The following is an 11,379-nucleotide window of genomic DNA, read 5'->3' on the forward strand; positions in this document are numbered from 1 at the left end:
CTGTTTATAATGATCACATCTGTCACGGATGATTTGATCCTTTATAAGGGGTTGATTCTTAAAAGCGAACTGATTACAAAAAAACTCTGGTACCGGTTGGGTTTTACGTTACCTGACGCTACCCGGGTTACGATTTATAAAGACAACATTAAAACAAGCTTTGCATTATGCCGTTTCTTAACGGACAGGATATCAATGTTTTACAGAAAACATTAACACACACAGCGAGCTGCAAATAAATAAAATAATAAACAAAATAATAATGTGGAGCACATTAAGTAAGTGTGTTTCCTGCTTTCGAATGAAATATTTACTTGGCAGAGTTTGCAAATTCTGTTTTCTCCTGCTTGGTAAAGAAATTCCACCCAGTGCTTTGCTTGGGTGCCATTGTTATGTATTCAGAAGACAGCATTTAGTTATCAGGAATGGCACTTTATTGTTACAACCTAACAGATGCACATGTGTCTTTTGTGACTGCTGTCAAAACCCAGCTGGCTCAATTTACTGTAGCTATTTTGAGTGACAGTGACAGTCCATAATGTAATAACAGTGCTGTATTACTGCATTAGTTTTAAAACTGAACATAACAGCCATGTTAACAACAACAACAACAGCGGAATATGACCAATATATGTCGCAAAGAATCCTGCAGCATGATGCGCAATTAATATTAATAACTGTATTGAAACAGAGATTATTATTATTACTATTATTATTATTATTATTATTATTATTATTATTATTATTATTATTATTATTATTATTATTAATATTATTATTATTTTGAGGTTTCCAGTACTGAAAAAGGTTACACAAGTCTACAGATCTGAAGGGACATTACCCAAAATGATCCTGCTACCCGGGTATTTTTCACAGCGGGTACCCGGTTTGGGGTTTTCTACCCATGCCGACCTCTAATGTAATACAATTCTATATATATACACAATTGCCTGCTGACTTTGAGCAAAGCTCGAAATAAAAATTAAAATAACTTATTTCAGGCTTTGCCTGGGCAAAATTCTCAGGCAGAGTCCAAATCACTCCCTCTGTTCTTTCATTCCTGTTCTGAGTGACAGGCAGACCTTCAGAACAAGGAACATCGAAACAAAAATGAACAGATTTTAGATTAAAATCACAGCTTTATAGTAGATGTGTTTTACATAAGTTAAAAATTGCACATGTTCAAAATAAGTTGTTGTTAAAGATTTATTATGCTTACTTTGCTTGATTCTGTTATACTGAGGGAAAGAACAGTGCCCTCTGCTGCTTAATTCAATAATCGCTGGTTTAATAAATAACCAGTTTTACACTAGCAGTACTGTAGGTTCTTGTTACTCCTTGTTCGTTTTAGTTATTTGTTGAGTCATGATCATATACTGTACACTACTACAAAATACACTGTCTACTATTTAATACGTTTTCAAAAAATATTAGTAGTAAACCTTTGAAATAAAATAGTGGCAGGAGATTAAATGTACTAGAATGTTTCAAAATATATGTACGTTTTAAAAAAAAAAAAAAAAACTGATCCCATAATCCCACAATCCCACTTGTAAAAAATGCAGTCTTCTAAACTCAGGTTTGTGTCATTTCTATAGACGAGGTGTATGGAAACAGCTTGAATTTGTCTGTGATCGACAGCTGTAACTGTTCCGACTCCAGTGATATCGAGCTGAGCGATGACTGGGTTGGAAAGAAATCACCAAAGATAACAAGAGGCAGCAAGTCGCCTAAACTTCCCAGGTACTCACTTCACACAAGTAGCATGGACAGCTATATTGTTGTCATCATAACTGTCTGTATATGCAGCATATAGCTCTACACTGATTCATTTTTTTCTCCAAGGGGATATGATTAATGTGCATCTGAAGTCTAATAGATTTAAATTCTAGATACAGTATACCTGCAAATAAAGAAGGACTTTTGTGGTTTATTCTGAGCACCTATTAATCCATGCTATGCTAGGCTGTGTTATCATGGCAGTTGCATAGCCATTGCCTGTTTGCACAGTGTGAGTCAATAACGTGGATGGGAAGTGAGTTCATGTAAGTGTTTAGTGCTCAGCTGGTTAGGAGCAGCCATTTTACTGAATTACAGCAGTCAGTCTACAATACTTGGATCGTTTGAAGCTAAATATCTAATGTATGTGTAGGGTAGTTTCATTGCATGTTGAATTTTGATGACAGGACTTCTCTTTTATTGGCAGGATTAATATTGAAGCTAGAAAATCTCCTAAGCTTTCCCGGGCTACACAGGAAATTTCCCGGTCGCCACGGTTACCAATCAGGAAGACTTCTATTGGATCTCCCAGTCTGGCTTGCAGAGAGTTTCCTTTTGAAGATATCACTCAGGTATTATCTGCTTTACATAAGGGATTGGGTTATACCCATCCTCCTGAATTAACTTTCACTTTGATCTAAAACAGCATTCAAGAACTGGACTATTTTCACTTTCTCTGGTGAAGTCCATTTTACCTGCCACCTCACACTGTAGACTGTCTGTGTGACAAGCATTAGGATGCTAGACGAAACATTAATCTCTTTTTAAAGAGGAGAGCAATGGACATGTAGTAGAATGGGGCAAAAACACGTCAGATGATGTTGTTGCATCACTTTTCTATTTGTAAAATCATGTTTTTATCTCTTTGTTTGTACAGCATAACTATCTTGCTCAGGTCACTTCTAATATCTGGGGAACAAAGTTCAAGATTGTAGGACTTGCTTCATTTCTACCAACTAATCTTGGTGCAGGTAAAAGTGGTGCCAATAATGTTTTTTTTAATACTACATGGGTTTACTGCAGTTTACACTAGGTGAATTATCTTAGCTAACCATAAACCTTTTAAATGCAGAATACATAAATGATTTTCTGTGTAGAAATGTGTTGCCTTGTGTAAGGCTGTGAATCAAACCCAGTTTGTGGTTGAATAGCTTTAGAAATGGAAAGGGTACAGCCAGGGACCAGAGTTTAGTCATTTTAGGCTTGCTTCTTGTCTGAATAAGGACGATCATCTCCAGAATCAACACTTATGAGACAATTTATGTATGAGCAATTTTAATACAAATATAATGTACTTCCTACTTTCTACTACAAACCAGACCGTTTATGTGATTTTCCCCCAGTTATATACAAGACAAGTTTGCTGCATCTTCAGCCTAGACAGATGACTATTTACCTGCCAGAGGTCCGTAAAGTTTCCATGGACTACATCAACCTTCCTGCGTTCAATCCCAATGTGTTTAGCGAAGATGAAGATGATCTGCCAGGTAAGCAGATTTAAGACCACAAAAATAAGATCCTAGCATGATAAATCTGTCTTCCATGAAACTTTCCAATGGCAATAACAAGGTGGTGGTACAGACATTAAAGCTTAGAGATCCTGGAATCTGATTGTCGAGATGTAACTGTCTAAACATACATGATAACATACATACAAAGTTTCACATAGAATAACATATTATGGGCAGCCTCATACAGGGGGAGCACTATATGATGATTTTTATAATTTTATTTGTTATTTTTTTGCAGCAACTGGAACTTCTGGAGTGTCTGATGACAACCCCACCTGCACTGTAAACATTCCTATTGCTCCTATTCACAGCTCGGCTCAGGCTATGTCCCCAACCCAGAGCATCGGACTGGTCCAGTCCCTACTAGCCAATCAGAACGTCCAACTGGATGTCTTGACCAATCCCACTGCCACAGCAGGATCATCTGCTGGGGTCTCAGATCATAATCAGGACAGAGGGATGGGCACCCAGTATCAGGTGTCCAATAGGTACTCCAACCCTGGCCAGGTGATCTTCGGAGGGCTGGAGATGGGACGCCTAATTGTTGGTCCTCCACCTCCCCTTCTCCATCCCCATCAACAACAGCAGCTGCCGCCAACACAGCAACCCGTGCCCTACCTCCATCCTTCCCATCAGCCCTCGCACCATCCTTCCCATCAGCCCTCGCACCAGCCTTCGCATCAGCCCTCGCACCAGCCTTCGCATCAGCCCTCGCACCAGCCTTCGCATCAGCCCTCGCACCAGCCTTCGCATCAGCCCTCGCACCAGCCTTCCCATCAGCCCTCGCACCAGCCTTCCCATCAGCCCTCGCACCAGCCTTCCCATCAGCCCTCGCACCAGCCTTCCCATCAGCCCTCGCACCAGCCTTCCCATCAGCCCTCACACCAGCCATCCCATCAGCCCTCGCACCAGCCTTCCCATCAGCCCTCCCATCAGTCTCCGCATCAGCCCTCGGGGCCAATCCATCAGCTACAAGGGGCGATCCAGCTACCACCTTCAACTGCAGAACATGGGACCGACAGGAACCATGAGCATCTCCAAAAAAGCAAGCCTCTCCGGTCTGTACCCCAGCTGGCTGAAGGGGATGCTGTGGTCTTCAGTGCCCCTCTGGAGATCCAGATTAGCAAAATGAACCCTCCACCGCCATATCCTGGCACTGTGGCAGCAGCTGCGGCTGCAGCTTCTGCGGCCAATAACAATAAAGCCGCTTCTCCTTCAGTGGATCTGTTAGTCAAGAAGAATGAATTCTCCCTATACCCAGCAGCAGCACAGTACCAGACCCCTCTGGGCTATGAGAGGATCACCACCTTCGACAGCAGCGGTAACGTAGAGGAGGTGTGCCGCCCCCGCACCAGGATTTTGTGCAACCAGAACATATATACTCTGCCCGGCCCGGGCAGCTCCGCCACCCTGAGGGTGACCTCCTCTGAAAAGAAGAAGGTGCAGATTCCCTGTGCCACAGCCACCCTCAACCGGCTCAAGGTGCCCCGGTACTCCATTCCCAGCGGAGACCCGCCCCCTTACCCTGATCTAGCCAACCAGACTGGGTCAGGGAGAAGCCCTGGCCAACGCATTGACAGCAGCCTTATTCATGCCACACTCCGCCGCAACAGCAGGGAGGCGGCCCTCAAAGTTTCCCAGATGACGGACCTACAGAGAACTCTCCCAACCAAATCCAAGGTTAGCAGTGGTGCAGTGGCAACTTCCTACCAGCAGAGAGTGCCCACGGCTTTATACACTTGCAGTCAGTGCAGTAATAGCAGCAGTAGCGGAAGTGCTAGTGGCAGTGGCGGGGGAAACAACAGTAACAGCAACGGCATCTCAGGTGGGAGCATCGTTCGTCAAGATTTGCCAGCAGGGAACAGCGGCCAACACAGCACAGTTATAGTCCATTCCAACAGCACCTCACCACTGGCTTCTCAGTCGTCATACAACCTGCTGAGCCCCCCAGACAGCTGTAGGGACAGGACAGAATATATTAACTCTGCCTTTACAGAGGATGAGGCCCTCAACCAGCAGTGCCAGCTAGAAAAGTCCATCCGGCACCTGAACATCAGTGAGGTCAGTCTGGCCACCAAGCGTCCTCCACCTTACCAGTGGGACCCCTCGACCACTGAGGAGATCTGGGTACCCCAGGACCGCTCGGGGCTGAATGCACCCCCAGGAGCTCACAAACCCTCACCTCTCATCCTCAACCCTGCCCAACACTTAGATGTGTCCCGTCTACCATTTGTTCTTTCCCAGAAATCCCCTACCAGTCCCAATGCTACTTTCCAGGCTGGTTACCAGATAACCTTGCCCTTTTCACCGAATGCAGGTTATGGTGGACCTCAAATGCAGGCCATGCAGCCAACTCCGCAACCTTGTTCTCCCAAGGAAATGGTGGCACCTGTCCCTTTCACCCAACAGGAGCCCACAATGGTCTTGCCGCCCAGTTACCCGCCTAACCTTGCCAACCTCGCTTGCTGCCCTCTTCCACCCATGTACCCAGGTGGTAGTGCCTGTGCAGGTCTGCAGTTGCCTTCCCTTGCCTTGCACCCTTGGAACTCCTATAACCCATGTCCACCTATGCAGAACTCCTCTGGAACATTGCCTCACCCACCCAAGCCTCACCTGGTGGTTGAAAAGCCAGTCCTTTCCCCTCCTCCCTCTGCAGAGCTCATGAACCATATGGGTACCAGCGAGGCCATGGCAGAGGCAGGGGACAACTTCCAAGAAGTGGCAGAGAGCCCTATCACCCAACGGGCAGACAAGTTTAACAAGAAGAGCCACAAGAGGCTTGATAGCCGGGCAGAGGAGGGCAATGTGCCAGCCATCGCAGAGGGCAAGGTGAAGAAGGAGGCCCGGGCTCTCAGTGACTTCAATTCCCTGATCTCCAGCCCCAGGCTAGGCCGGGAAAAGAAGAAGCCCAAGAGTCAAAAGGAGCAGCTTAAGTCCAAAAAGCTAAACAAGACTAATGAGTTCCAGGACAGCTCGGAGAGTGAGCCAGAACTTTTTATCAGTGGTGATGAACTGATGAACCAGAGCCAGAGTAACAAGAAGGGCTGGAAGAGCAAGCGAAGCCTGCGCACGGCCAGTGAACTTGATGAGTTCAAGTGTCGCAAAGCCAACGAAAAGGAGGACCGTGGCCTGGGCAGCCAGGGCTTTGTGTACATCATGGCCAACAAGCAGCCACTGTGGAACGAAGCTACACAGGTCTACCAGCTGGACTTCGGAGGGAGGGTGACACAAGAGTCTGCAAAAAACTTCCAGATTGAGATGGAGGGAAGACAGGTATGACACATTACAGAAATATGTAGTTCTAAATAATTACACTGAAATTACATTTTTAAGTGACTACTGCAGAACTAAAAATATATAGAATATTATATTGGCTAAATATGTACATTGTAATGTTTTTTTTTTTTTTTTTTTTTAGGAGAATTAGCAGATTGGGCTAAGAATTGGCAATAGATAATGAAATGCATTAAACTTACAAATAAAGGGGGAAAAAAAAAGCTTTTTTTTGTGTAAATGGTGATTTTAATCTACACTTGCCTGTCTATATTATTTTGCAGGTGATGCAGTTCGGAAGGATTGATGGCAATGCCTACATCCTAGACTTTCAGTACCCGTTCTCAGCAGTGCAGGCCTTCGCTGTGGCCTTGGCCAACGTCACCCAGCGCCTCAAGTGAAGAATAGAGCTCAGAAAAAGGCTTTTCTTTTGAATATCCTAATTAGACTGATACATAAAGTTCTTGTTCAGTGTGCTGTGTAAGCGAATTAACCGTGGCATCAGAGTTGCAGTGCTGCTGGCTTCCATATGTTGGAGCCGTATTTCTAGTGCTGGCTGGAGAGAAGAGTGGAGAGAGTGGCCTAAGGGGTCATCTTCGGAGACACGAGCTTCACTTACTGTGGTTGTTCTGCAATTGTATATGCTGCTGTAGCTGACAGAAGCTAGTAGAAACAGTGTCCTCTTTACAGACTGCCTTATATCACTTTTATTGTTTCCTTTTAATACTGTTACACAGAGTTTTTTCAGTCCAGGTTTTAAACACAACAGTAATACTTGAAAATGATATCTGGAAAAGCAAAAGCTCATCAGCTAGAAATTACAGGTACTACCCAGCACTGGAATATATAGCTATAAAAAAAAATTAAAAAAAACTATTCATAATACAGTAAGTATTTTGGCTCAGATATGAATATTTGAAACATAGTGCCTAATTTAGGGCTATGTTTCAAGGACTGAAGCAGACTACTAAACATAACTATGTTTTGGTCACAAGCCATCCAATTTTTGGAAATCAGGGGCACTGTACTTGAAATTGAAGTGGCAAAATGGAGAACGAATACTTGATTCATTTTGCAAATCAGAAGAACTTGTTAAAGTAAAACCATTATCAGAGCCACACAGTTCAGTGCACTGAATCTCCTATAGTACAATTTCTGTGTTCTTAAATCTATTTAAATGTACTTATTATTATTATTATTATTATTATTATTTTATGTAACATTAGGTCATCTTTGTACCTTGTTTACATTGTTGTTGAGATGTTTGTTTTATTGGGGGACAGGTAGTCACATTTAAAAGGTAACAGCTTTATTAAGGGGTAAATAATAAGTTTCTTTATATCCTTTTTTGTTTCAGGTTTTGTGATTGCTTTAAATGTTAATGTTTAAATTTTAGTTTGAGATTTTTAATTATACATATTTCGCAAAAGAAAAAAGAGAAAAATCTAAATTGGAGAATGTGGTACCACTCTGGCACCAGTGGGTACACTTCTGTTGTCACTTCTGTGAAGTGTTCTTACAGGCATCCGTTACTGGCTACATGACTGACACCAGTGTCGCCCCCTAGTGTTGTGTGATCAAGGTACAGGTAAATTTCATTTCTGCCATTTCATATATTTTTATAATGTAAACTGTTGTTTACATATTAATCAATTAGTATACATTCAGAAAGAGGAAAGCGATTTTTCACAAATATGGCAAACAACACTTTTAGAACTGATAACTATAAAAGAAATAGTTGATTTAAAAATGATTTAACTGAAATCTGCTGCATTAGTGTTGGTTGCTCATAACTAATGCAGATTGTTTGTTAAAGATGGACCAGATTACACTTTTTTACCCATCACATGCAGAAAACTTGTAAGTTAAGCTACTGTAAAAGAGTTATATTAGCATGAAAAAAAAAATGTTGTATATTATGATTTAGATATATATCTAGATATATATATATATAATACACTTTATATATATACTATATATATATAGATATATATATATTATATATTTATACTACTACTTACTGCAACGTTCATTAAAAGAAAATGAGACAGCCTGACTGTGTTTAACAGGTATCACATCTACCTGTATTTATAAGTGGGGAGTTTTCAGCCAAACTGACTTGGATCCAGGCTCTCTTACCACTTTTAATTATCTAATTATTCAAGACATCAGAGTTGAAAGACCTTGATTTGGTCTTGCGGCTGTAAAACGTCTACCTTAGATAGAACTAAGAATTTTCAGTTTTTGCTCAGACAGAACTCTGTGAGCTTTCAATGGTAGAAATCATGCTTATATGTGATGCACCGTGTGTTTACAATCACCTCTGCCCAAAATAGGATATCATTTATATTCTGACTGCAGCTGTTTGGTAAAATGTTCATATGCACCTTTCATTTTTAGGGCTGGCATGGGCATTATGAAGACTGCAGTGCAATATAAATATAGCCACTCCACTGGAAAACACCAGCCTTGTTCATGGACTGGAGCAGTGTATGGAATGGAAATCAAATGCATTAAAATCAGATAATTGATCAATATTTGTCTTCTGTATTTCCTGATGTCACAAGTAGTTTTGTGACTGACTGATCCCAGCACTTCAGATCTATTGGGTTGATGAGCTGTGTGTTTTGGGTTCTGCATTAGGCAGAAAAAAACTCAAGACAAGTCTGTCAAAATATTTTTCTAGAATACATCTAAAGCTGACCATTCTGCTTAAGTAATTGCAGTCAAGGTGGACTTGCAGCATTTATGTGATATGTGTTATCTGAGAAAAGAATGTTGATGGTTAGTCCTGTTTATTTATATATTGCCTAGTGTGTTGACTGACGGTTTTTAGTTGTGCAATATTTAAATTTTATTTAAGAACATAACAGTATATATATTTTTTTTTTCAAATTTGATTTGAAATTTCTTGACAGTCCTTTTTACACAGGTTATGTGTAGAAGGTGTGGATTAAGGAGGTTAATCTATCCTTGTATTGGTGGTTTATATACAGTTACTTTATTTGTATAAGAATATTTGAAACTAACAATTATAATTTTGGGGATTTGCTGGGAAGCTGTTCTTTGTGTTGAAGGTATTTGTTCACAGTGTATTGTGAGGAGGTCGATGTTGAGTGTTATGCAAGAACTGTTTTGTAATGCAAATGAAAGAACATTAGTAAGTATTAAGTAGTTGACTATTGTAGTTTGTGTTGTAGGACATGCCTTGTCTGTAGAGTTGATTAATTCTGTTGGTGTTATTTGTGCAGTCTCAACATATTTGGTCAGTTTTCTGTTTCTCTTACATGTTTTGTGTTCTATAGTTTTCTGTTGTTTTTTAATATTGCCTTGTCAACATGAATAACCTCTTAAAAAAAGATGACCTATTCCTAATATCTGTATGCTTTATTAAAACCAAACAAGCCACACAACATTGCTTAGCACTAATCTGGTCTTTACTCATGATCTTACTTTAACAGGATTACTTGATGTTTTAAACAGGTAAAAAAAAAAAAAAAAAAAGTTTCTCATAGCATAAGCAGTAACCTCATTTGCACAATGCCCTTATAATTTTGCTTTGGTGATTCGTTCTACCACACAATTAACTTGCATGCTGTGCAGCAAGCATTAGGACAGCACTTACACTGGGAGGCTCAGTTGGGCCCCTGATACCTGTTGCACAGGACATGAATTTAGGTCAGTCAGAGAAAAAGCATGGGAAACTTTATCAAAGTAAGGGGCCTGTGGGAACATTGGAAGATGCTACTTTGAAAAAAAAAGGTGCAGGCCAAACATTGATTTGGAATAAGAGAGAGTTTTGATATGAAGAAATAAAGTTTCTGATGTTTCTCTTTGTCTAGTGAGAGATCACAAATGTATATGCTCAAATTAATACACATTTTAGGATTCTCTTGAAAATGAAAATGGCTTCATATCAGTGGTCAAGACACAATCTGGATTGGCACTCAAGTTGGCTTTTGCAGGTTCCTCTGAATACATGAGGACAAATGGGTCAAAGTAGACTGGTATTAAGGTTCATGGCGATAAGACAAGGCATTCACTTTACTCTGTTTTCTTGTGACAAACATTTGTGTTTTAGAAAAAAGCATGGGTATGCTTCTGATTAAAAAAGGCAAGGCACTGTGACATTTTCTAGAAAAGGTATTTGCATTTGTTTATAAATGCATTATTTAGTACTGTAACACTGAACATAATTGTTTAATTTGATCAAAACTCTTGTGGGCTTGTGTGTTAAAGAGGAATAATGTTGTGTTCCCCCCCCCCATTGAAATAACCCATAGCAGTACTAAGCACTTGAAGTGCCAGTATTTGTGAAATGGGATGTATGTTTACTTGACACAGGTTTTCTTTGATCATTTTTTTCTGAAACTATTTTGTAAGCCAGTTTTCAAGTGCAACACTAAACTGCCCTGCTGTTGTTCCTTTTTTTTTTTTTTTAAATAACCTTAAATTATACAATTCTCATTATTGTTACTGGTTTGTGCAAGGTTTTGTAATGTACTGTAATGAAATGGAAGTAACAAACTGCCCCAATGTTTTTTTTATTTTTTTATTTATTTATTTTTTTCCCCCCTTGGAAAAAATGTAGTTGTGAGTTGTCCAGCTGTTGCTTTAAATAAAATAAAATCTGCAGTTTGAAAAATGACCTATGTTCTCAGTTATCATTGTATTAAGGTAAATTACTATTGTAGAATTCATAAACTACTTTCCAGGATTGCATGTATTATGGGCTCAGTCTGTTGGTTTACTACCAAGAAGTGTGCAATTTGCTCTGCAGTCTGTACATGTATGTTACTCCTACCTGTTAACTTGC

General features: G+C 40.5%; 1 protein-coding gene across 3 annotated transcripts in view; it reads left to right on the forward strand.

Moving 5' to 3' along the window:
* Positions 1-11,211, forward strand: part of LOC121316969 (tubby-related protein 4-like) — a 46,923-nt gene extending 35,712 nt beyond the window's left edge. The window contains exons 10-17 of one of the 3 annotated variants that reach the window (XM_041252424.1): positions 1,599-1,743; positions 2,207-2,351; positions 2,657-2,750; positions 3,123-3,266; positions 3,529-6,563; positions 6,848-8,151; positions 8,964-10,046; positions 10,305-11,211. In XM_041252424.1, the coding sequence (XP_041108358.1) occupies positions 1,599-1,743; positions 2,207-2,351; positions 2,657-2,750; positions 3,123-3,266; positions 3,529-6,563; positions 6,848-6,964 (3,680 nt within the window). In that variant the 3' untranslated portion in view covers positions 6,965-8,151; positions 8,964-10,046; positions 10,305-11,211. Of the gene's footprint in view, positions 1-1,598; positions 1,744-2,206; positions 2,352-2,656; positions 2,751-3,122; positions 3,267-3,528; positions 6,564-6,847; positions 8,152-8,963 lie in introns of all 3 variants that reach the window. The other 2 variants (XM_041252422.1, XM_041252423.1) reach the window with 2 other exon arrangements.
* Positions 11,212-11,379: the final 168 nt, after the last annotated feature.

Source organism: Polyodon spathula, chromosome 6 (assembly GCF_017654505.1).
Source record: "Polyodon spathula isolate WHYD16114869_AA chromosome 6, ASM1765450v1, whole genome shotgun sequence".
NCBI classification, from domain to species: Eukaryota; Metazoa; Chordata; class Actinopteri; order Acipenseriformes; family Polyodontidae; genus Polyodon; species Polyodon spathula.